The sequence below is a fragment of the Cannabis sativa genome, chromosome 2, assembly GCF_029168945.1.
Source record: "Cannabis sativa cultivar Pink pepper isolate KNU-18-1 chromosome 2, ASM2916894v1, whole genome shotgun sequence".
In the NCBI taxonomy this organism is placed as follows: Eukaryota; Viridiplantae; Streptophyta; class Magnoliopsida; order Rosales; family Cannabaceae; genus Cannabis; species Cannabis sativa.
Genome location: NC_083602.1, coordinates 75,745,710 through 75,772,250, shown reverse-complemented (window position 1 = coordinate 75,772,250; position 26,541 = coordinate 75,745,710). Strand labels below are relative to the sequence as shown.

General features: G+C 35.2%; 3 protein-coding genes and 2 non-coding genes across 5 annotated transcripts; 2 read left to right on the top strand and 3 right to left on the bottom strand.

The window, feature by feature from the left end:
* Nucleotides 1–1,942: 1,942 nt before the first annotated feature.
* On the top strand, nucleotides 1,943–2,015 carry TRNAE-CUC (transfer RNA glutamic acid (anticodon CUC)). Its single transcript has one exon. It is a non-coding gene; the product is annotated as a tRNA-Glu (tRNA).
* Nucleotides 2,016–2,154: 139 nt separating this feature from the next.
* Nucleotides 2,155–5,740, bottom strand: LOC115719265 (probable protein S-acyltransferase 17). The gene is made up of 10 exons (XM_030648232.2): nucleotides 5,264–5,740; nucleotides 5,063–5,156; nucleotides 4,666–4,760; nucleotides 4,404–4,571; nucleotides 4,221–4,293; nucleotides 4,054–4,106; nucleotides 3,759–3,850; nucleotides 3,627–3,679; nucleotides 2,979–3,104; nucleotides 2,155–2,644 (listed from the first exon to the last, which is right to left on the bottom strand). The coding sequence occupies exons 1-10, from the start codon at nucleotides 5,410–5,412 to the stop codon at nucleotides 2,363–2,365; spliced, it is 1,185 nt and encodes a 394-aa protein (XP_030504092.2). The 5' UTR covers nucleotides 5,413–5,740; the 3' UTR covers nucleotides 2,155–2,362.
* Nucleotides 5,741–5,878: 138 nt separating this feature from the next.
* LOC115719266 (uncharacterized) lies at nucleotides 5,879–8,459 on the bottom strand. The gene is made up of 7 exons (XM_030648236.2): nucleotides 7,746–8,459; nucleotides 7,409–7,627; nucleotides 7,109–7,195; nucleotides 6,750–6,896; nucleotides 6,570–6,596; nucleotides 6,340–6,435; nucleotides 5,879–6,245 (listed from the first exon to the last, which is right to left on the bottom strand). The coding sequence occupies exons 1-7, from the start codon at nucleotides 7,956–7,958 to the stop codon at nucleotides 6,045–6,047; spliced, it is 990 nt and encodes a 329-aa protein (XP_030504096.2). The 5' UTR covers nucleotides 7,959–8,459; the 3' UTR covers nucleotides 5,879–6,044.
* Nucleotides 8,460–8,554: 95 nt separating this feature from the next.
* Nucleotides 8,555–9,440, bottom strand: LOC115719267 (histone H2AX). The gene is made up of 2 exons (XM_030648237.2): nucleotides 9,024–9,440; nucleotides 8,555–8,886 (listed from the first exon to the last, which is right to left on the bottom strand). Exons 1-2 carry the CDS (start codon nucleotides 9,225–9,227, stop codon nucleotides 8,665–8,667), a joined length of 426 nt encoding a protein of 141 aa, XP_030504097.1. The 5' UTR covers nucleotides 9,228–9,440; the 3' UTR covers nucleotides 8,555–8,664.
* Nucleotides 9,441–25,996: 16,556 nt separating this feature from the next.
* On the top strand, nucleotides 25,997–26,103 carry LOC115721450 (small nucleolar RNA R71). The gene has a single exon (XR_004012473.2). It is a non-coding gene; the product is annotated as a small nucleolar RNA R71 (small nucleolar RNA).
* Nucleotides 26,104–26,541: the final 438 nt, after the last annotated feature.

Sequence of the window (26,541 nt, the reverse complement as noted above, 5' to 3'; positions counted from 1 at the left end):
GTTTTCTAAACTTTATATGTGTTTAATTTTATTGTTTTAGAAATTTATATTAGGATGTTAATGAAATATACTTGTTAGTAAATCTAGATCCTCGTAAAACATATTCCAACAATAAAATACATTTGAATTCAAATAAATCATCGTAAATTAATAATTCAAAATTAATAAACAATTTCCATAATTGAATCCTAATTATCTAATAATTTCTAAATTAAAGCTAAGCAGTCTTAACATATACTATGTACCCAAGGTGATATGGTAGGTTTAATTGCGAGCTTTCTGAGCTCAGGGCTGGTGGTGAGGATGCAAATGGATGCAAATCCTCTACCACCATAAAACTTGGAACAAATGTATTTGCAATGCAAGAGACAATATGACAACAAGGAGACCAAATTAGAGAGTTGAGAGAGTAGCAAGTTCGGCCTACTTATGTCCATATTCCTCCAGTACCTTTGGTTGTGCCACAAGATGTGGGAAATTAGTTAGAATCATTGTATGAATGAATCAGGAAATAGAACCCGCCAGTGTTTGAGGTTGGTTCTAATCCATTGAAGGCAAAATAGTGGATGAGCATGATAACATCTATCTTTGACTTTATGCGAGTTGAGAGTAATGATCGTGTTAGATGTGCTATATTCATGTCACGAGAGGATGCTCGCATATGGTGGGAGATTATGTCCCGAGGTTATAACCTGAGTAACATGACTTGGGATACATTCTAGACCTTGTTCTACAAGATGTACTATAATGAATCTATTTGTGCTAGTATGATGGAAGAGTTTATACAGTTGGTTCAGGGAAATATGACAGCGACTATGCCACCAAATTTGATTGGTTGGCTAAGTTTACTTCTGATGAAGTGGTCACTGAAGCTGCTAGAAAGGCCAAGTTTATTTGAGGCTTTTAAGACATATTACTCGAGAAGTAATTGTAGCTGCTAAACAACCAAGGGTTGTTCGATCTGATGCTCAAGTGGTTGAGTTAGCCCTTACGGCTGAGGGTGCTAAAGATCAAATTCAGAAAAAGAAATATATGAGAAGAGATCATGGAAGCCATCTTCCAATGTTATAGTACTCAACAAAAGGAAAGCTAAATCAAACTCAACATTTATTGTTTTGAATCATTTGATCCCATCACACACAACATATGTGAAATCATAAGCTGAAAAACAGATTGCAGTACCTAAATTTGGAAACACTTGAAGAACATAGCTATTAAACCTCTCCCATACATTATCCCAATCTCCCCAATAATTTTGATCATAAGTTATTAATTTAATCTAAATAACATTATCAGTTGGTTAAAATTTACCGACAAAAGAAAACACACCCACACAAATACTCCTCTTTCTCTCCCCTCTAATCACTTTGTATGTTATATATATCACGTTGCATTACCAAAGGCATCCTCGAAATTCTAATAAAAAAGAAAATATATAAATCTTGGTTGCAAGCCTTTGTCAACTATGATAGTCAATCAATCTCATATAGCAAACGACCACAATTATTATATATTAGAGAACAAACAGATTCACGTTCCACCGCCATTTTTTAAGCACAAAACAAAGTTCTCAATTTAGCCTCCACAATGACATATTCATTCAATTTTTATCGCCAAAAAAAAAATAATAAAAAATAAATAATAGGATGTTCAAAGAGATTCAAACGTTAAACTCAGAGCTCAACGATACCTTATGCAAATGTCAAGGAGCAAAAGAGGAGAAGGAGATCTGGGGTTAGAGTCGAGTGGGTCCGCTGGGCAGTGGCGCCGTCGAGGTTAGAATAGAGCAGCCTCGACGCTGAGGTCAGAGACAGGGGAACAGCTACGAAACGACAACAAAAAGTAATGAATGGACAAGAAAAAACGAAAAGGCGCAAACGACACAAGCAAGCGTCTTAAAAAATAGATTTAATTTTAATTTTATTTGCATTTATTATAAGCATCCGTTGTAGTCTAGTTGGTTAGGATACTCGGCTCTCACCCGAGAGACCCGGGTTCAAGTCCCGGCAACGGAAATTTTTTTCAATATATAAAAACAAATTCCTTTGACTCTGTTAGTAAAATTTTCTCAAACTTCTCTTACAGAATATTTTTTTTTTATTTCACATAATATAAATTATATAGGTAAAACAAATTAAAATCATAGGCAAGTTATTTTGCTTCAAATGATCAAATATGCATTAATTTTAGTGTTCACTAATATTACAAAATGATAACTCATCTTTACTTCAACAGAAGACCAGAAATGTTAAAAGTCCAGGATAATAAAGAATGGTTGAACATCTGCTTTGGTTTGTTGAGTGCACAACAATCTTGAAGTTACTTAACTGCAAGAATTGGAGCAAAGTAAGCTATGATGATCTTAGCTATTCTTCAATTTGGTTTGGGAAACGAATGATGATCTCGTCGAAAGGGGAAAGATGATCTCACAAAGATTATGGAAAAACCCTCTGTCATACATGTTATTCTTAACAACCACCTCAACATCTTCTAGCGGAGACCTTCGACAGAGCAACTTCCATTTGCTTTCTGCAGGCTTGGTTTCACTACCCATCTCACTGATACTCGCTTTAAGGGCTTCAGTACTTGCCTTTGCTTCATTCAGTTTCTTCTGCCAGCTTAGATACTCTTGCCATTTGAAGGTCTGTCGTTACAAAAAGAAAAATCACAATATGAAAGAAGTCACCCATGGCATGATACCATCAGACATTTCAAGCAAAATTTATGACAAACAAGCTTCATGACAACGAGTTCTAAAACTACTATTAGCTTCTGCTAATTGCATTATGAAACCCTGTTATTGTTATTTTTGTTCTCTGTTGAATAATACATATTATGTTCTATATTTATATGTCTTCATTTGTCCCACATCAAAGGATTGAAAATGGTCTCTGTACAAAATCAGTGTTCACCAAATCATCTCAATTTATGACTTTACTAAGACAAAATGAATGAAGCTTCAAGGGCCAGAAAGTGACCTCATTAGTTGTGGTATTTGTGAGACAAAGATTTGCATGGTAGCCAAAGAAACCTGCCAACAGTAATGAAACAATGGCAAGAAACACCATGAGAAGAATTTGAGTATTGTAGGCACCCAGCAACCACTGTTCAAGAGCAGAAAACAATACAGTGAGTAAAAAACAAAATCTTCTGAACAATGCAACAAGAAGATGTATGAGTCAAATTTATATGAGACAAGATTTATCAAGTCAAATTATTCAAAAAGAAAGAAAGTCAAATTTATATGCTGACGTTTGAAATCAATCCATATTTTATGGGAAAAAAAAGTTATGTTCCACTTTCACACACTATATGAGCACTTGACAAATTCAGGTATCATTATTTAAAAATCCATACATAGCCATTTCAGCAAAATACTAGTTAAAAAGAGCCATTTCTGCGAAATACTAGTTAAAAAGAGAAATAATCCCTTCTTTTGAAATGTAGGGACAAAATAGCTGATTTATTCAAGTTAAATTGTAAATGGTAACATTTTAATAGAGGTAAAAAAAATAACAAATCTAGCCATAAGAAGAAGTTTATTTCCTCAAATTGGTTCACATAAAACAGTTCAAGGCATATGTGCACAAGTTTTGGGGAAAATAAATAAAAATAAGCTGCAATACCTGTACTACATGTGGAGCTAAACTTCTAAAATTTCTCTCTATTCCATAATAAACTACAATGGGCAAAAAACTAATGTTAGACGGAAGCTCAAATCCAAAGTGCCGTCAATAGGTCCCAAATAATCAACTTACCAGTTAAAATATGTACAACTTTTAATTCTTTAACTTGGCCAGCAAGAATAAATCCAAGGGCAACTGATCCATATATGCAAATAAGAAAGTGCCTGAAATAGCAATTAAAATGTGCATAACAGACGGAAAAGTAAAGCAGGCAAGTAGGAGGGTAGCAGATTGCCTCCAATTTTAATAAAATTAGAAATTGACTTAGCAATAGGAAAGAAGCATATCAGAACATAGATAATGCTCAACTATTCTATGCATTTGAGATGTTTATACAAATTTTAGGACAATAGTTTGGGACACTGACCATAAAAGAAATGCCATGAAGTGACGGGTGTTTCTCTCGCCTATACAATTATTCTGAAATGATGAAAATCTCAAGTCAAGCCAAATCTTAGTATCTTACTACTCTAGACCACCAAATGTAAATGAGATTAGTTCCTTTTAAAAAGAAAAGTTTGAGAGGTTCCGAACCATCCATCCACAATGATGATCAAAACGAGCAACACAGCGATTGCATATGCTGCAGTGCTTGGACCTTGCAGGTCTGAACCATCAAAGAGAAGAAACATAAAATGAAAAACCATCACCATATATCCAAAAACACAATAGCTAATTATAGAGATGCATAAGAATAACCAAGGAAAAACAACTAACTTTGGAATTTTGCATGTCGAACACTCTTTCTCAGAGTAAATAATATTGTCATAGGGGTAAGCAGAGAGATATTGAGAGACATTTTCAGCAGTTACTGTTCCTGGATCAGAAAAGCTAGTCAAAAGAAATAGCAGAACACCTACACCAACAGCCAACAAGCTTGTGTACCTGCAAGAGAGCTGTAATTTCTAAGACAATTCACCAACAAAATGCCTTACAATGACTAGGGAAACAACTAGAATAAGAGACTGAATACACTTACCTATGAACTGCACCCAGATAATACCCAGGGATGTAGCTGAAGGAAGACTTGATAATAAAGTAATAGGTCCCCCAAAGTATTGCAAGATATATGACCTTCAATGATACAGAAACCCCACATTAAAATCTTATGCCAACTGAAAAACACCAGCATTTGTGTGTTTCAACCATTGAGCATTTAATGAACCACAAGTTTGAATGTGACTACTCAACCATTCATTCAAATTTTTCTTCCCTATTCTTAATTCCCCTCCCTCAGTGACTTCCTTTGTTACAGACCCGAAATCCCCTATCCTGAAGCCCATATTCCCTTTTCGTTACTTATCAAACAGTTCAAAATACCCCAGCTCAAAAAGGAATAAAGTAAAAAAAAAAAAATCAATTATGTTTCTGCATACCTGGAGAATCGGATTGGGTCGATCACAACAGAACTGCTCAATAGAAAGTATAGCATTTGTGCCCTTCGTGCCAAACACAAACCCTATAAACCGCCTGCAGAAAATATAAATATATATATAATATAAGTGTATGTATATCAAAAAGCTCGAAAAACCCAGATAGAGAGAGATGGTAGTTTAGTTTATGAGATGAATGCATACAAGAAGTAATCATAAGCGCCATAGGTTATAAAGTAATGGATGCGTTGAATTGGGGTGCCCTGGAAGATGGGCCACTGGCCGCAGAGGAAGGAGATCACCACTAACAATGTCACCAGTCCATGACACACCAAAAGCCACTGCACGGCCATATATTCTCAATCGAATAAGTTTTTGGAGAAACCCAAAACCAAAAACGGGTCAACGTAAATTTTGTGTTTTAGGGGAATAGAGGGAGTTCTAGTCGGAGTAGTTGGCTCTTGGCTGGTCTGCTCCGGTCTGAGGCTCTGGCTCTGTGTTTTGTAATTTTGTTGGCCCCTTTTTACTTCAAATCAAGAAAGTTTGCCTTTGACTATATTCCTCCTATTACAAACATTTCTCACTCATCAGATACTTAAAACGACAAATTTCAGTTTATTTCTCTTCCCCCTTCCTTTGTGTACTTTTCATTATTCATACCAATTTAAGTGTATAAGCTTGGAATATGTGGGAATTTAATATAGTATTTGAATTTTCATGTGCCCAAATAGTCTTTGTAAATTATCATTCTAACAAGACAGGGTCGGGTCTTTTAAATCTTTCTAAATAAAAAAGAACAATTATTTCCTTAGGGATGTATTGAACTATTAAGATGAGTGGTTTTTTATAGAATCATTTTAGTGCTACAGAAAACTTTTGAGATGTATACTTGGTCAGGTAATGAATTTAGTTTACATCATTACACTGCAACACTATTCAAAAGAACTTAGTCATAGTCCTTAAAAAAAGGAGAGTAGAAGAGCTGCTAGAGATCATCACTTCCAATGGCATCTTCAATGGTCTCAATGCAAGATCCTACAGATTTTCCTGCTGTCATGGCCTCTGCTAGTTTGGATCTTGCCCTTTCATGTCGACGAAGAAGTAGGATTATGTTTAGTACAGACCATCTGACTTGGGAATCAACTTTCTTTTGTGTAAATCCCAACCCTTTGAGCAATGAATCCAACTGCATCTCAAAAAGAAAGAAAAAAATCCACTTTTTGGTTAGTGCATCTTATCTTTTAACTAAAACATATAATGACTCATGTCAAATCAGAGACCTTGTTTATATCATCAAGACCTCCCTCAGCACATCCATATAGAAGATATTCAGTGGCCACTCCAGCTAGCGCTATGCATGAGAATCGGTTTAGAGTCTGGTAACACATTCCCAGAATTGCATTGAGTTATTCTTATTGCCAAACGAGCAGGGCATGGTTTAGCAACAAACAGGAAAATTGACATGTTTGGATGCAGCAATATTTATAGGTAAAGGGTAGATATAACATACTGTTGCTGATAATTTTCCTCCATTAACCTGCATTATTATGACACATAGATCAAAACTCAAGAACAAGACTACGTCTTTACTATAGAAGTAGAGCTTAAAGCAAGCATTCAAGAATAACCCTTTTGGTGTTTTAGATCAAGCTCTAAAAGAAATAGTGACAGAAGCGTGAGAAACTCGTACTTCTTCAAGAAACTCAACATCCACAAATGCAGTCCCTGCTTGAACATTGAGCGAGCCTTCCTTCTTCAATGCTTCCAAACTAGATAAAGTATATCCCCTAGGTAGAATTCCAACCAAGTAGGCTATCAGAAAATGCCCAGCTTCATGCTGCATAGAGTTTGTTTTGATGATTACTTTATGATGATTCCGTTATTTTAGCAGAGTATTCATAATAATCATAACTGGAATAGCAAAATGCCCTTTGTATGGCCTAAAATCATAGATTCTATAATTTATGTATACATTGTATAGAGACCAATGAAAGGTTAAATTAAAAATTCCATTTGCACTTTTGAGTGGGTGGAAAGCAAAGGTCTTGCCTGAATGACCCTGTTGTGGTACTTCTGGCTAAAGGTATGACCAATTGTATCAAGAATCAAGCTACTGACTCCTCCATTGAAAGATACCTAAGATTTGAAGACGGAATAGAGAAGATATAAAAGAAATCTCAACCATGTGAAGAAAATACACATCTAGTTCAATGTCAAATGATAACAATCTGATTAGTCAATTTATGCCCTTTTTATAAAACTGTAAATTGTAATATGGTTGAAGGGATTGATTTGACATGAGATTAAAGATCTTGAAGACATATTTCTAAACAAGCATGAGGAAGTTACCGAGTCAAAAGTCCACAGGAACAACAATCCTAGAGAAATATAGAAAAGTTGCTGGGGGGTAAAACTAAAGACATTCCAGGCAGAAACACCTCCCAGAACAGCAGCAAGCTGAAGATTTCTTTCTATGGCACCAAGAGTAGTATCCACTGGAGAAAGAAGAGATGCAGCTTCTATTCCATTTAGCTTGAGCTCATCCAAAGTGTAAAGCCTTTGGGGTATCTGCACGAAGGAATAACGCATTGAATGAAAGCAGGCCCTGAATCTGAAGCATTACAACTTACAACAACCAAAAATTCCCCAAAATCTCGTTAGTTTAAAAACCAAATCACTGACCAACCTGCCTAGCAGCACCAAAACAACGCAGTCCACCAGGCTTGCCTTGCAAAGCTTTGACCAATGAAAGTGCTGCCTTGTCATCCCCCTTGGTCAGCTCTTCATCCAATTTCTCTAATGTTTTTCGCCTTGACAAGCTAACCTGCTCCGATGAACATAAGACTCTGAAAGAGGGAAACACTAGATGAGAACGGGTGAAGGTATGATAAGCCTGCATGATGAAGCATCCCACGCGCTGCCCATTCACGAAACAAAACAGTTCAAACTGTGCTTTGGGAATTGAGAGCTCTGTTTTCGCGTAGTCTAAGCCACACGAAAGTGGATAAAGAGACCAATAAAGAGACCATCTATTCTAGATTTATTAAAGTACACTACAGAGCACCCTTATATACACGGCTAAGATTACTTATAATGCATCGGAATTTTTTAAACTAATAGCCCCTGTCACTAAAAGACGTTGAAGAAAATGGAACGAAGCGTTTAGTATTTGATGAATTAAAGAAGAGTAAGAGGTTTAACTTTTAATGAATGCTTCGTCTAAAAGAGTTCTATCAACTTTTTTTTCTTTTCTATGAATTTTGCGTTCGTCTAATTGAAATTCTGTATATATATGTTACCCATGGCCGTGCATATCATAATTACTGATGACAATGTTAAATACGAATTGACGTAGAATCATCTTAACATTGGAAAATGTTAACAGATTAATTTTGTTTGTTTTGTTTTTTTTTTGACAAAGATGCGGATTAATTTTAAATCACCTTTAAACTAGTATATGTTACTAGGTGACTTTGATTCATAAGTTAAAACCCATTTGCTAATATAACACCAATTCGATTGATAGAACACAAACACTTTTAATATATATCTACATATATTACAACTGCAGTAATAACCTAAAGTAACAAAAGAATTACTAAGACCTAAAACTCTTGGGAAGCAGAGCCAATCTCCCCCTTTCCTTTGCCAACCTTCTTAGGCAAAAGGGTTTGGTGAATATTGGGTAAAACACCACCATTGGCAATAGTAACAGAACCCAAAAGTTTGCTCAACTCCTCGTCGTTTCTCACTGCTAATTGAATATGCCTCGGCACAATGCGATTTTTCTTGTTATCTCTCGCAGCGTTACCGGCAAGCTCCAAAACCTGAATCATAACAAACACAAATCAGAAACCAGTTCCAATCAAACAAACAAAACATATATATTTACATGTCAAAATTGATCAAACTGAAGCAACAGGCAAAAGATAAAAATTGAATACAAATTCGAAACAGCACATACCTCAGCTGCGAGGTATTCGAGAACAGCAGAAAGATAAACCGGAGCTCCAGCGCCGACACGTTCGGCATACTTTCCAACCTTCAAAAATCTAGCGATCCTACCGACCGGGAACTGGAGCCCCGCCTTCTGCGACCTCGACACGGACTTTGAGGCCTTTGGCTTGCCTCTACCGCCCTTAGTTGAACCGGCAGCAGCAGAACTCATATTCTCGATCAAGAATCGAAAACGACAGCACTTCTAGGAAGAAAATCACAAACCCTAACCCTAGATTTCTCGAAAGAATGAAGATTTAGTGCGACAGATAGCACAGAATACAGAGTAACCAATATTTGAGAAAATGGAGAAGCGGTGGAATTATATAAGCAGTAAGAGCGATCTTATTGGTTAGATTAGGGATCACGAGGACTGCCAACGTGTCACACAAATCCGATTCGCGGGAAAGTTTTATTTTATAGAGATTTTTACACTAGGTGTCATATTTAGCTTTTTTTTTACATTTTTAATCCCAATCGTATTTTTAAACATTTTTACAAAATATTTTTTACCTTTTTAAACTTTCAAAAGTTTTATATTTACAAAAATACTAACTTGATGATGTCATCACACTCAATTTGTCCCCCTTCCCATTTTAAGTTCTGACTCTCTATTTCTCCATAATTATTTCTCTCTCTCTCTCTCTCTTTTCTTCCTAGTTTTTTTCTTTCTTTTCTTCCCTGGATAGTTTTGTTGAAGTTGAAACCCTAACACTTGCCTTTTCCCAATATCCATTTCAGCCACGATTCATCTATCATTTTTAACCTCTCTCTACTCACGATATCCTATTTTTGTTCAACCGATTGTATTTTCCAACTGTATAAATAGCCACAATAAGGTCATGTTCGAACTCCCCTTCACTTGCTAAAAAGCTTTCTAAGAAAACTAAAAAACTCCTCAGAAGAGCAACAAAGCTTAGGTTCAAGCTAATACCAAAATGAGATTGAAAGGTATTGGAAAAAAGGGAAGGTCCATTGAATGTGATGTACCAGAGGGTTCTAGTTTTTTTTAAAAAAAAAAAAAAAAAAAAAAAAAAAAAAAGCATCTACCATTTAAGGTAGAGGCTCGAACCACCAAAATGATCAAATCTTTGAAGAACATCAAGTATGTAAGATTTTGAGTGTTTTTTTTTTATTATTATTATTTTTTTTGTGTTTTTTCCTTTTTTTTTTTTTTTTCTGTTGTGTGTGTATTTTTTTTTCTTATTGTGTGGATTTTAGTTGTTTCAATGCCCAGTTAAAAAAAAGTTATATTTTAGTATTGATTGAGTTGTTATGGGATTATTATTTTAGGTTTTTTTTTTTTTTTAATTTTGTTGTCCTTTCTAAAGAAATAGTTCATGGGTTTATGTCTTTCACTATTCTGTTTTTAATTAGTTATTTTTTAGTTTTCATAGAGTTATTATACGACTTTTATTCTAGGGTTCATGAGATTTTTTAAAAAAAAAAAAAAAAACTTGATTATTGTATTAGATCTTTCATTTATCAGTTGTTTTTTTAGTTGTATTTGAGTTTTAATTGAGTGTTTAAATTATGTTACAATTTTTTTAGTTTTTTTTTTTATTTTTAAAATAATAGTTCGTGGGTTTATGTCTCTCACTTTTCTTGTTTCTAATTAATTACTTTTTAATTTTTATTGAGTTATTATACAGTTTTTATTTTAGGGTTCTTCAGTTTTTTTTTTTTTTCTTTTAAAAAAAAAAAACTATATCATTGGATTAGGTCTTACATTTATCAGTTGTATTTGAGTTTTTTTTAGTTGCACGTTTATTAATTTTTACAATAACATTATTTTTTGGTTATTATATTGTTGTTTTTATGTTGTTCAGTTCATGATATACTTATAGTTTGTATAACTATTAATTGTATTTTTACCAGTTCATTATTTTATTGATTTTTGTCATTCTAATATTTTTATGTTCGTGGTAAGACCTCTAATGTTGTTGACGAGTTCAAGCTTCCAAAGAAAAATATTGCCAAGGTTTACAGATTATTTTTTTATTTTGTGTTGTTTGAAATATTCTTTGGTTGTAGTTCATTCATTTAAAAAAATATTTCATAGTAGAAAGTTGTTTTATAGTTTGTTTAATGTTGTTTTAAATGCTATAGGATTGGGATTATATTTATGATCAGAAAAATTTATTCGTTGCAAAAGCTCTTTCTATAAGTACCTTTAAAATTATCCAAGAGCTTAAGGTTTTCTTATCAGCTAAGCAACTTGAATTTTTTTTCAAAAATATGATATTTTTATGTTATTTTGTTGTTGTTTTTATGTTATTTTAATGTTGTTTTATAGTGATTGCAGATGTTTTGTAGTATCGTTTGCTGAATACTTTATTGACATGAAACATATTCCCTCCAAATTCGATGTTGAGAAACATTGATAGGCTGGTTGTGATGTTCTACAAGTATGCTCGCATGGAAGAAATGAATTATGTTGATAGTGATGATGAGGCTCCTCCAAATGACACAAAGAAGATTTTATTTTAGACCCAAATTTGTTTATAGTTGTTATTTCTAGTTGATGGAGAAAGTATTTTTTTTTTAATAGACACATATTTTAATGCAGTTGTTCTTTTTTTTTGTTTTCCCGAGACTTCTTTATTTTTTTTTTTTTAGTTTTATTGAAAGTGTAATTTTATGATAATTGTGTTTATTTTTTAGTTAACTTTTGTTGTTTAGTTAACATAAATTTTATACACTAAAACAACATAAAAACAACCTAACTACAACACTTTTTTTAATCAACTAAGTAGGAATCTGTTTTGCATATAGTTGATTTTTTCTAATTATTTGTTAAAGAGACAAGTTAGTAATTTTTTTTAAGAAAAAACTTGTTTGTTCACATAGTTGTTTTATGACCATATAATATTAAGCAACATATTCACAAAATCAACTCTTAATTCAAATGTTACTTTTATGTAATATCTATATTAATAATTTCAGTATTCATTTGTCCCAACCATCTTTTAAACAATTAAAAATAAAAAAAATATAAAAAATATGAAATAACCAATGAAATTATGTTTGATCATCTAAATGTATAAGTGTAGTAGTTTTATAGTTGCTGAAGTGTTGTTTCTTAGTTTTCATTTGCAATGTTCCTACACATTTTTCTGTTATGTCCTTTTTGTACCCACAATTAGTGCACTTATTTTGTTTTTTTTTTTGTTTCTCAAGTCACAGTCAGTCTTATTTTCTTTGGCCTTCTAGATTTGACTCTTTCTATAGGAGGCAACACTACGATGTCTTGGAAAAACTTTAGTAGATCCTATTCTCGTTGGTTCTCGACTAGGTCAACTATCTCTTGATATGTTGTACCCATGATTTTGTTGTGTAGTTGTGTGCACAATATTAGTATGTGTCTATGTTCATGTCTTTCATCACAACCCACATGGAATTTCATCATTTTGAAATCTATTGCATGTGAATGTTCGGTCCTTCAAGTTTACAATATGTTTTGTCTTCATATAGCACCTCAAATAAGTTTTCATTTGTTGGCTTCACTTGTATATATTTTGATGCATTTAGTATAGGCATATCATTTCTTGTGCAAAATTATATAAAGCAACTTACAAACATCGAAAAAACTCTATAAAAAACTGCTTTAGTATAACTGATGCTACATGTAATTTTAACTTACAGTTAATTGCAACGAGTATACATAGTTGTCTATGAGTTTTTTTAGGAGGATGGGGTCAATCCTGTCGTGCACTTTTGTGCCTCTTTTCTCTGCTATTATATGTCCATTATTGCATTTGTGTACACAAGAACTCCAACAATGTTGTTACCAGTGTTTGCCTAGCTACTACATTTTGTTGAGTTAAGTGTTTCAGTTGTATTTGAGTTGTTTCACGGTTGCATTGTAGTTTATCCATTATTATCAGCACTAGTTCAGCAAAAGTGCAATCTCTTGATATTAATTCTCTACTTATTTCGTAATCAACATAGTACTTATTGTCATCTCAATGACCATTGTTTTGTACCAAAATTTGCAGAGGTTCCATACATGAAACTAGCGTATCAATTTTTCAATATTGTTAAACAATTATTTTAATACACGAGAACAACATATAAACAACTGTTCCATAACAGTGATCAATATATGACCTTAAATGTATCACTATTTTTTTCAAATGTGAATTATTTGCACCAATTTATTTAGATCAACTAATTTTTGGTATGAATTTGCTTTGATCTGCTTCAAAAATACTAAATAACAACCTATTATGAAGAAAAATATTTAAAGTATTGGCACCTTATATATATATATATATATTTTTTCAGATTCTTCCAAGTTGTTCTTGGGTAAGGTCTGAATCTCCTTCTGGGTTGTTATCAAATTCTCTGCATAATAGAATTCGAATTATTATTTTGGTTTGTTATTGTGTGATTTCAAATTAATAGAGGTTGTAATCCTTTTTTTTTTTGGTTTACCTTTTGATTTTAAATTTTCCAGGATTATTTTGTTTTGTTGTTGAGATCTTCATTGCGCCCTTTTCATTTGTACGATTTTTTTGGACTTGAAATCGTGCCTTAGTTGAGAACGAAAATGAAGGAGATATGGAAGCTTTGGTGTAGCTGGAAATAGAGGAGAAGGAGAGATGAAGATGGGGGCTGTTTTGTTTCAGTCCGTATATTTGAAAAATAAAGTTTATAATTTCCTTTTTTTGTTTATTTTTTCTTAATAAGATAAAAATGTAAATTTTGGACCTAGAAAGTCTATTGAAGAAAAAATCCCTATTTTATATTGCCTTTGACGTCTTTAATTTCCTTTACACTCCCTAAAGATTTTAAAAGAAATTTTAAAAATTGTTTACTTAAATAATAGTAAAGGCTAATTATGATTTTTTTCACTCAAATTTTTACATGTACTAAATTATGTTTGAACTTTTTTGGTCGTTAAAAATTCCTCTTGAACTATTAAAATTGTTAGATTTAAGAACTTTTGTCTAATTTTAGTAAAAAATTGCATGATTTAGTACATATCAAAGTTTAAAGAGCATGATTTGGTAGATATCAAAGTCTATGAAGCATGTTTAGTACATAAACAATCACTGAAATAGTAAAATTTAATGAAATTAGACCAGTCCTTAAATCTAATAATCTTAATAGTTTAGAGGAAATTTTTAGAACAAAAATCTGCTATCCCATTTTATTTGTGCCAATCCTGTCTCCACCTATCAGACATTGACATGTCATTTAATTTTGACACATGGATTAACGGAAGTTTGAGTGAATACACTCTAAACTTTTCTGTGAATATCTTTATTTGTCTTTTGGTATTCTTTTCTATTTTTATTTTTTAATAAAAAAGTATTTTTTGTTTTACATAGGAAAGTAGTATCGTCCTCGTCTAAGACTTAAAATATTATATTATAATTTTTACTTAACTTTTTTATTGAAGAAAGTTCTATTTTTTTTAAGGAATCGATAATTTATTAAATGAAAATACTATTATAAAATATAAAATATATATGAAGAAAAGAAGAAGAAGATAAAGAGAGAAAGAGAAAGTGAATGAGAATTTCCCGGTTGTTTATTCTAATAGGGTGAACCCCTATTTATACAAATACAAGAGTCAAATATTAAAAAACTAAGAAAAATGAATGTTGATTACAAGTAATGATAATAAAGAAAAGATTTGGACATCCACATAATTATTAATATTTATAACACTCTCCCTTGGATGTCCATAATAACTGTCTCATTAAAAATCTTGCTGAAAAACTTAATCAAAAGAAAAAGAGTATAGTGTAAACTAACTCCCCATCATTTAGGCATTCGTGGAGATCTTCTAATCGACGAATTTCGATCTTGTCTGTCATCTTCTCAAATGTTGATGTTGGTAATAACTTTGTGAATAAGTTTGCAAGATTGACACTTGATTGAATTTGTTGAACACCAATATACATTTTCTTGAAATGTATAAAACAGAATTTGGTGAAATGTGTTCTAACTCTATCTCCTTCAATGTACCCTCCTTTTAGTTGAGCGATGCAAGTAGTATTATCTTCATAGAGAACTGCTTGTGTTGATACTTCTTTATAGAGTGCAATCCATATGTTTCCCGAATATGCTATGTCAATGATCTCACTCCCAAACATTCTCTACTTGCTTCATAAAATGTAAGTATGATAACATGATTTAAAGATGCCTCGTTAAAAACCTTGTTAGAAAAACCCAGTGGGACAAAATCTGAGCTAAAGAAAAAAGAGTACAATATATATTTCATATTCATAACTATTTGCAAGTTGCCTCGTTAAAAACCATGTCAGGAAAACCTAGTGGGACAAAACCTAAACTTAGGGAAAAAGAGTGCAACATGAATATGTCTCCCCCTCATGCACATATGATCCATAATTCTTTTGGTGATAATATATTTCATAAGATTATTGTTATCACTTTTAAAATATCACCATATACTATTTATGATCATATATTTTTTATAACTCTTCCAGAGTATGTGTAGACTTCTAAATTATAGATAAGGGGTTCGTGGAACATTAATCTTTATCCAACTAATTGTATCATTCATGTGTGTATACAATTTTATTCATACTAAAATTTAACATTTCAAGTAGATATGAACATAACACATTAATGATAATATAAATTTTCATTTGTGACAATGATGGTACTCCAATACCATATGTTGTTCCATTCTTGTTATATGATCTTAATTTCCATATCAAATGATCATATATCTATAATTCTTGATGCATATGAAGTACTTCAGGATTCTCTACTCATGAACAAACTTTATGCATTTAATATTTCTCGATATACAAAAGAAATAAAAGTTTGTTCTTCAATTAATCAAAAACTCTTCAAGAGTCTATCACAATGTATAATTTACGAATTTATATTACATAGACAACCATACGTATTTTTCAAACAATAATTTACTTACATGTCTTTATTTCATAAAAAGGTCTTTGTCATATAGTGCGTGCGACTTTGAATTTATTGTTGGAATATATTTTACCAGGATCTAAATTTACTACCATGTATGTTATTTAACATCCTAAATATGAATATCTAAAACAATGTAAATAAACACATATAAAGTTTAGGAAACCTTACATTGGTTGCAGCGGAATATTAATGGCTCCTCCCGCTCAGATCTCTAACCCTTGTATCCTGTCTGTCGCAGAGTATCACCAAGATCTGAGCTCGAATGTCCTTCTCTTGATTCTGGATTCTTCACAGCCTTACACACTATGATTGAGATACCACTTGATGTGTGTGGGCACTCACTCTATCACTCAAGGTATGAAAATATGATGAAGAAAAGAGAGGGGCTGGTTCAAATTCTATAGAAGGAATAGATGGCTCAATTTTTTCTGAAGGCAAGAAATTTCATCATCTTTAAGTGTGAGCCATCACTATCTATTTATAGGCAACCACCTAGGTTTAGGTTAGGATTTATTAGGCATTAAAATGATGGAAATATTAAATTACCACTCAAGTGACCAGCCACACTAATGGGTCCCACTTTTGACAAATTTTTCCTTTATTTTCTTAAAAATGCCATTTTTCTAATTCTAACCATTTAAATGCCAAAATTAATTATTTAATAATTAAAATTAATTATCAAATAAAATTGCTATTTAATATATTTATTAATTAGACTTAATAAAGTCTCTTGATTAATAAATAAGACCTAGAATCTCTTTTCTTCACAATTAAGCCCTTGCTTAGTGAAAATTCATAAACTAGACTCTAATTTTAGAAGTATAATTGATTAATTAAAATCAATTATTAGAGTCTTACAAGCAGTATGTTTGTTGCTATATTTTTAAACACTACGCAAGTATACGCAATCAAGTAGTAAATCTCACACAGGTGAGGTCGATCCCACAGGGAATTGGATTAAGTACTACTAAATTATACTTATGATTCTATTCGGTAAATCAAAAGCAATTATGATTTAAAAACAGTAAAATATGAAAGAAATTCAGAAAACTTAATAACACAATTTAAAGTTAAGCAAGATGAGACAATAGGGAGGAGAATCCTGTTGTTGTTTACCCAAATTGTTAATGATTAATTACTATCCTATTCTTGGAGTGAATGACAGATTATGAAACAACCTAGCTCCTTTCAGATCTTCTAGATTCTAAATCACATGTTATCTAATTAATTCCTTAATTAAACTAACATGAAATCAGCATTAAGCAATAATCTACTCGTCACATAAGTCATGTAAATACTTTCGTTTCACATAGAACATCGATTATCTTAATTTTAGCATTCTCAATTCTCACTTTTCAGATTTTGAATTGAGATCATAGAACATGCACAAGGTGATCAATCTTAAACATGAAATTAAACACAAACTAAGATAATTTCACACACAAGGATTGAGGAATGGTAATTAAACATTAACTAGGCAAAACATTAAACAACAATCATCATCCTCCCTAAATGGGAAATTTAGTTCAGAAACAAATCCATAACCATTCCTATGACAATATTCAACATAAATAAATTAAAGAGGAATAAAGAAAAGAACTGTTGGAGGATGAATTCTGGATCTTCACTTGAATCTCTATGCTCTTCCTGCCGCTCTCAGCTGTGTTTTAGGGTTCCAAATCGCTCTCCCTGACTTCCAATCGCAGTTTTCTATTTATAATTGAAATTTAGGGTTCGATGGACGAAAATGCCCCTGGTCCGTACGGGATCTCGCCGCGGCCAAGCTTCCTCTCGCCGCGGCGAGAATGTGCCAAATTTAGGCACTCTCTGTATCTCGTAACTCGCCGCGGCGAGCCTCTTCATCGCCGCGGCCAGATATGCAAAAACTCAAAAATTAAGTTTTTCTTCGGCTCAGCACGTCTTTTAATGAATTTCTGCACCCGAGACCTCTTTTACTCCAAAGAACCTGAAAACATAGAAAACAAGCGTAATTCCGTCCCAACACAGCTAAAAATGCACATAAATTGGATCCAAAACATAGGCTAAAAATAGCCTAACAAACTCCCCCAAACTGACTCTTTACTCGTCCCCGAGTAAACTAAGACTAAACTAAAAAAAACTGACAATGATAGCTGAACTTTCCAACAATTTAATTGTTACCACCACCTGCACAACTTCAATCCATCAATAACCAGAATTTCAACTTGCCAACTCTAAGAACTAAGTTGAATGTGCAATTTACAAGTAAGTAATTCATACAAACATAAAGCATCGCAATTTCCATCAATATCACAACTGTTCTAACTTTCCAACATCCCACTAACACATGATCAATAAGTTTGAATGACATACCTCTCTCCACTAATGTTGACAAATTTCTATTTGGAATCAATAGGTCTTTTTCGGTTAGCATCACATGGCTTAGGTACATGGGTAGGTGAGAAGTCATTTAGGCTATACTATACCATAAGCACAATTATACCAAACAAACCTAGACAATTCTTTTGCTTTCTTTCCATATATCCCAAAAACACAAATAAGAGATTGCAATTTTTATTATGTATGTACCTCATAATTTTCTTAACTTTTTTCAAGAAGACACATTTTTTTTTTTTTCATAGGCACAACACACAATATTATTCTTTTTTTCCTTTTTTTTTTTCAATCTCTCATTCCTACACTTTATATTTTTTTCACTTACAGCACTTATTCCCCCCAAACTTGCTTCAAGGCTCATGGCATAATAAGATATGTTCAGGGTGAAAAGAGTTTAAAATAACGAATTTAGCTCAGTTAAGTGGTGAAAATTTTTTTTAAACAGGCTAAGGCTCAACTTTGGGTATACTATGGTAAAAAAATTCATAGGCAGGCTTGAAAGGCTCAATCGTTCCAAAGAAAACTTGCCTAAATCACTTTCCAAACAAAAATCATCAAGGATTTCGCTTCAAGAGAGTATGTCAAACAAATTCTATTCCATGTTCAATCAATCATTCCACAAACCAAATAGAACAGAGGTGATATGTGAGAATAGCAAATGTTTTAAATCTACATGAATCACTTCCTAGCACACATCCAGTTTAATTCAAACAGTTGCAAGTCAAGCACACAGTTATGTTTCAATCCATTGCACAAGTGAATAACAACAATTTAATCCATCTTTCAATTTAGCTATCACGCAAGACTAAAAAAAAACTAAAACAAACTAAACTAAAACAAATAAACGCGAAAAAAATAAATTAAGTTTCCCCCCCAAACTAAAATGCACATTGTCCCCAATGTGTGAAAATAAACCAGGGTGAGAAAAACTTACCTGAGCCCCTTAAAAGGGGTTTGGCGGCGGTGGCTGGTCATAAGGGTTGAAACGGGGTGGCATGGGAAAATAGTTTGGATCATCCACACCGATATTCATCCTCGTGACAAGTGTGTTCAATTGAGCCACCTGCTGCTCATCGAAGATACTCCTCTGGGCCATGTAATTTTGCATATGCATGTTCTGCTGAATCAGATAATTCAGCTGATTGTGAGTGTACTGCATGGCAGGGTCAAGAGGCCCGACAAGACGCGGTGGTTCGATGTCCTCATGTTCCTCTTCTTCTCTTGCCGGAGGACCTCTTTGAACTGGCGGTTGACCATGAGGATGAGGAAGTTTGAAGCGCAGAACAGTCGCCAAGTTAATAGGTCGCTGTGGCGGTGCCTTTGTATCATATGAGTACTGTGGTACCCCATGTTTCTCACATAGATCAGTGATTATTCCAGCCAACCCAAGTCCTCCACCGGAAGATCCCTCAACCATAATGTCAAAGGTCGTTCGAACAATATCCCCCACATTCAAATTATACCCTTTCATAATGCCGTAAACCCATTTAAGTCTGTCCATTTGAGCATCAGAAAAATGCTTGTTGGGGAGCATCCTTGCACTAACAAAGTAAAGCCAAGCCTTGGCCACTGGGTTGAGTTCACATCGGTACAATTGGTATGGTTCTCCACTAAGCTCATGGAACCTAAGGCCAGGATACCCTAGAGTCTCAGCAATATCCACATAATTCGTACTTCTCTCATAAAATTGTCGTTTCAAGGGTTGTTCTTCATAAGTGAAAGTTTGGAGATCATAAAGGGCATGAATAGCGTCTGTGGTAGCAGGCACTCTAACCCCCCTAACTCTAACTTTGCCCTCTTCTCTTTCAGGCCAGTTGGCTAAAAATTCCAAAGCTAGAGTTTGATTACCACGCTCAGTGACATCTACGAACTTAGTCCACTGCCTCTGTAGGATTTGATCCCTAATAGATGCAAAAGCAGGGGGAATGTTGGCAGTTTGGCTTAGGTTGACAATGTCTATCCCTCTATCTTCAATGAATGCCCTATCTTTCAATTTCAAAAACCGCTCTTGAGCCTCCATGTTGGTAAACCTAACTCTATCTAGATTAGGGCGTCCCCTAGATGGGTTGGATGATGAAGCTCCCTCTTCATTAACCCTTGACCTCTTTGGACCCATAGCACCCAAATTTTTCTAACTTTCAAGATTTTTCAAAATTTTGACAGCACTTCCCCTTAAAAATTGACTTCCCGGGATTTAAATCCCCTTCAATCTAACCCAATTCTATTCACACAATCAATTTCAACAATGTATATAGCAAAAATCCCAAATATCCACTAAATAATCCAAACTATCCAACAAATTCACAAATTCTTCAATAAAAATTGGAGTGGAAGTCTTAGAATCAATACCTCAATGACAATGTTCCTTTAATCATCCTCCATTGTTGACATCTTGAAGCTTTTGAGAAGAAAAGGATGAATAAGGTATTTGGGTGAGGTTTTAGGGATTTGGGGTTGATTTTGAGTGGGAAATAGTGTTTAATGTGAGAAATAAGGGTTTAGGATGATTGTTGATGAAAGTTTATGGTTAGATTTGATGAAAAGGAGTTTGAATGGGATTAGATGAAGAAAAAATGGTGAGGAAGGGTGTTTTCGGCGTGGAGAAGTTAGGGATTTGAATGTGGTGTTTGATTTGAAATGTAGGGATTTGGCTCTTAAAAAGGAAAAACTGACCCATCTCGCCGCGGCGACCTGTAGCCTCGCCGCGGCGAGAATCCGTAAAAATATAGGGGATTCTGTAAGTCCAATCTCGCCGCGGCGGTATGTCCCCTCGCCGCGGCGAGAAATCTCGAAAATAAGGTACTTTCTGTAAGACAATTCTGGCCGCGGCCAGACATCCCATGGCCGCGGCCACTGACCAAAAAATTATTTTTTTTTTTTCAATAACGAAACAGAATGATTACAAGAAAAATAACAGTAAACTTAAAAAGAGTTCAACTAAATCAAAAGAACACTTGGGTTGCCTCCCAATTAGCGCTAACTTTATCGTCGCTCAGCTAGACGTTGATCGAGATCTTTAAAGTGGCGCCAGAATCATGGCGGACTTGGTTTGATCAAATTGACCTCCCAAGTAGAGCTTTAATCGTTGTCCATTCACTTTGAAAGTATTAGGACTTTCACCTTTTAGTTCCACTGCTCCGTAGGGAAACACTTTGATCACCGTAAATGGCCCTGACCACCTTGATTTTAATTTACCAGGAAACAACTTTAGTCTTGAGTTAAAGAGTAGAACTTGTTGACCAGGTTGAAACTCCTTCCTGACTAGATTTCTGTCATGCCATCTCTTAGTTCTTTCCTTGTAAATCTTGGCGTTTTCATAAGCTTCATTTCGAAATTCTTCCAACTCATCCAAGCGTAGTAGTCTTTTACGCCGGCGGCTTTTAAATCCATGTTCAAAGTTTTCATTGCCCAATACGCCTTGTGTTCTAGTTCCACCGGTAGATGACAAGCCTTTCCAAACACCAACCGATATGGTGACATCCCGATTGGCGTCTTGAACGCTGTTCTATAAGCCCACAATGCGTCATCCAACTTTCTTGACCAATCTTTCCTTGATCTCTGCACCGTTTTCTCCAGAATCATCTTTATTTCCCGGTTAGAAATCTCAGCTTGGCCATTACTTTGCGGATGATAAGGTAGAGCTGTTCTATGACGAACACCATATCTCGAAAGGAGTGCTTCGAATTGTTTGTTGCAAAAGTGACTCCCTTCATCGCTTATGATTGCTCGGGGAGTTCCAAACCGAGTGAATATGTTCTTTTGAAGGAACCGAAGGACTGTTTTACCATCATTAGCTGGTGTGGCTGCAGCTTCCACCCATTTTGACACATAATCCACAGCTAATAGGATGTATAGATTGCTAAACGATGAAGGAAAAGGACCCATAAAATCTATCCCCCATACATCAAACAATTCTACTTCCAAGATTCCTGTCAAAGGCATTTCGTTTCTCCTTGAGATGTTTCCTGTACGCTGACAACGATCACATGCCTTCACAAAAGTACTAGCGTCTTTGAAAAGTGTTGGCCAAAAGAATCCACTTTGCAACACCTTGGCAGCTGTTCTAGTTCCAATCGAAGTGTCCCCCACATGGTAAAGCATGACAGTGATTAAGAATAGAGTACATCTCCTCTTCGGGCACACACCTTCTTATTATCTGATCTGCACAGTGCTTGTAGAGGATTGGCTCTTCCCAATAGTAATGTTTCACCTCAGAAAAGAACTTCTTTAGTTGTTGTCGAGATAGCTCAGGAGGAGTGATATTGGCAGCCAAGAAGTTAACATAATCAACATACCATGGTACCATCAGACTTTCCCTCACACTAAAGAGTTGTTCATCGGGAAATTGTTCATTTATTTGTACCTCTTTCGTATTCTGACTTTCTTCCAGTTCTAGTCTTGACAAGTGATCTGCCACCAAGTTCTCAGTACCCTTCTTGTCTTTTATGTCTAGATCAAATTCTTGCAAAAGAAGAACCCATCGAATCAGTCGTGGTTTGGCATCCTTCTTAGTCATCAAGTATTTGATTGCTGAATGATCTGTATACACTATCACTTTATTACGAATTAAGTAGGGTCGAAATTTGTCACATGCAAACACTATGGCCAGCATCTCTTTTTCTGTAGTAGCGTAGTTTAGTTGGGCATCATTCAAGGTTTTGCTTGCATAATAAATGGTTCTGAATACCTTGTCAACCCGTTGTCCCAAGACTGCTCCAATAGCATAATCACTTGCATCGCACATGATTTCAAAAGGTAATTCCCAGTTTGGTGTAGTCACAATCGGTGCTGAGATTAACTTCTCCTTGAGAATTTGGAATGCTTCAAGACAATCTTTCCCAAATTCAAAAGGTACTCCACTAGCAAGAAGATTGGATAGCGGTTTGGCCACCTTGGAGAAATCTTTGATAAATCTTCTATAAAACCCGGCATGACCCAAAAAGCTTCGAACTCCCTTAACTGAAATTGGAGGAGGCAAGTTCTCAATTGTAGATACTTTGGCTCTGTCAACCTCAATACCTTCTTTCGAGATTTTATGTCCCAGCACTATTCCTTCTGTAACCATGAAATGGCACTTTTCCCAGTTCAGCACCAAATTAGAGTCTTCACATCTTGCTAAAACCAACTCCAAGTTACTCAGACATTGGTCAAACGATGAGCCAAACACTGAAAAATCATCCATGAACACCTCGATGCACTTTTCTATTAAATGCGAAAATATAGCCATCATACACCTACGAAATGTTCTTTGGAGCATTACATAGCCCAAATGGCATTCGTCGAAAAGCAAAAGTACCATATGGACATGTGAATGTTGTTTTCTCTTGATCCTCCGGTGCTATAGCTATTTGGTGATACCCTGAGTATCCATCAAGGAAACAATAGTACTCTTGTCCTGCCAACTTGTCTAACATCTGATCAATGAATGGGAGTGGAAAGTGATCTTTTCTTGTGGCCTTGTTGAGTTTTCGGTAGTCAATGCAAATTCTCCATCCCGTGACGATTACGGTTGGGATGAGTTCATTCTTCTCATTCTTCACCACCGTCATCCCTCCTTTCTTTGGAACAACTTGAACTGGGCTCACCCATTTACTGTCTGAAATAGGATACGCTACCCCGGCATCTAACCACTTCAAAACTTCTTTTCTGACAACCTCCTTCATTGGTGGATTTAATCTACGTTGTGCATCAATAGTTGGCTTCACTCCTTCCTCCATTAAGATTCTATGCATTACAGTTGAAGGGCTGATCCCTTTAATATCTGCTAAAGTCCATCCAATGGCTTTTGAATGCTTCCTTAAAACCCGTAATAGCTTATCTGTCTCTACAGAAGATAGGGAAGAAGCCACAATAACAGGAAGTGTCTTATTCTCTCCCAAATATTCATACCTGAGATGCTCTGGTAGGACTTTTAACTCTAGTTGAGGAGGCTTTTCAGTAGATGGGGTAGGCTTTGTTGGTATGACTCCTAACTCTTCATAATATTTTCTATTCAGCGGTCCATAAGAATCGAGCCACATAGCATATTCATAAGCTTCCTTACCATCTTGTTCTACCACCTCTTCTTGTACCAAAGTCAGATTAAGAGGATCTTCAGCATGTGTCTTTGTCTCCACCAACTGGTCCACCACATCAATTGCAAAACAGTTGTCACTAGCTGTAGGATAGGTCATTGCTTTGAGCACATTAAATACAACTTCATCTCCTTGTACCCTTAGCTTTAACTCTCCTTTCTGAACATCAATTAGTGCTTTCCCTGTTGCCAAGAAAGGTCTCCCCAGGATGATAGGAACATTACTGTCTTCTTCCATATCCAGAACAATGAAATCAGCTGGGAAGATGAACTTGTCCACCTTTACTAACACATCCTCAATGACTCCTCTAGGGTGAGCTAGCGATCGATCTGCCAATTGAAGAGTTACAGTAGTTGGCTTTGCTTCACCTAGCTGCAATCTTTTGAACACTGACAAAGGCATTAAGTTAATACTGGCTCCTAAATCACATAGTGCATTTATCCCTTCAATTTTACCAATAGTACAAGGAATAGTGAAGCTCCCTGGATCTCTGAGTTTTGGAGGGAGTTTCTTCTGTAGAATAGCGCTACACTCTTCAGTTAGAGCCACTGTCTCATAGTCTTCCATCTTCCTCTTCTTTGACAAAATTTCCTTCATAAACTTCACATAACTTGGCATCTGCTCTAGAGCTTCAGCAAAAGGAATGTTAATGTGAAGTCTTTTGAAGACTTCTAGAAACTTGGTGAACTGCTTGTCTAAGCTTGACTTTCTCAGCCTCTGAGGATAGGGTATCTTTACATGATGATCAATACTAATCGGTGGAGACTGTTGAAGTGGAGCTGGGCTATCAGTAGCCTTCTCTGCTGTCGGTGTTGGTGTCGGAACTGGTTGAGCATTTATTTCTACATCTACCTCAACTGGTTGTGGTAACTCAGGCCCATCATACTTCTTACCGCTCCTCAGGGTAATTGCCTTGCAGTTTTCTTTAGGATTAACTTCAGTGGTGCTAGGCAAATTTCCTTGAGGGCGGGTTGCTACTTGAGTTGCTAGCTGGCCCATCTGAGTCTGCAGGTCTTTAATTGAAGATCTAGTTTCAGTCATGAATTGGAGCAGTAAATCTGTCTGCAAACTAGAACTTCCACCAGAGGCTTGTTGCTGATTAAACTGTTGGTTCTGATTTCTTTGTTGATAGAACCCACTATTTCTTCGGTTGTTATTCTGGTTGAACCCATAATTGTTGTTGTTGTTGTTCTGTGAAAAATTCCCAATGGCCTTAGCTTCATCCATTGGCAAATCATCCACATCTGCTTGGCACTCCGAAAAGTGATGACTTCCTCCACATAACTCACAAACAATTTGGGCTTGCTTAGCTTGCCCTGCAATGATTTTAGTCAATGCCTCAACCTGAGCTGTTAACTTTGTGATGGCATCGACTTCTAACACACCAGCTACCTTCTTGGATTGACTCCTTTCAGTTGGCCACTGCTGGTTGTTTAGAGCCATCTCCTCTAATAGATCATATGCCTCATTAGCACTCTTTCTCATAAAAGCTCCGCCCGCTGCTGCATCTATTAGAGTTCTAGTATTACCAACCAACCCGTTGTAGAAGTTGTGAACCAGCATCCACTTCTCTATACCATGATGGGGACACCTCCTGATCAGATCTTTAAACCTCTCCCAAGCCTCATAGAGAGATTCATTATCTTGTTGGCAGAAATTATTGATTTCTCCTCTTAGCTTTGCAGACTTAGCTGGAGGAAAGAACTTTGACAAGAATTTTGTTGCCAGATCATTCCATGTAGCAATAGAATTCGGTGGCAAAGAATTCAACCAACTCTTGGCTCGTTCTCTGAGCGAGAATGGAAACAACCTCAATCTAATGGCATCGTCGCTAACTCCATTAACTTTAAAAGTTTCACAAAGTTCCATGAAGTTAGAGAGATGCAAATTAGGATCTTCAGAAGGGAGACCACCAACCGAATCGAAGATCGCACCATTTGAAGGATGGCAGGTTTGATCTCGAAGTTGTTTGCATCCATCGCCGGTGGCCTAATACATGATCGCACTCCGTCAGAGTAGGGAGAATGTAATCTCTCAAGCTACGGCCATTAGCTTGATCTTCCACAGCGCCTCCATTATTACCATTATTACGCCCATTGTTCCCAACATTATTGTTCA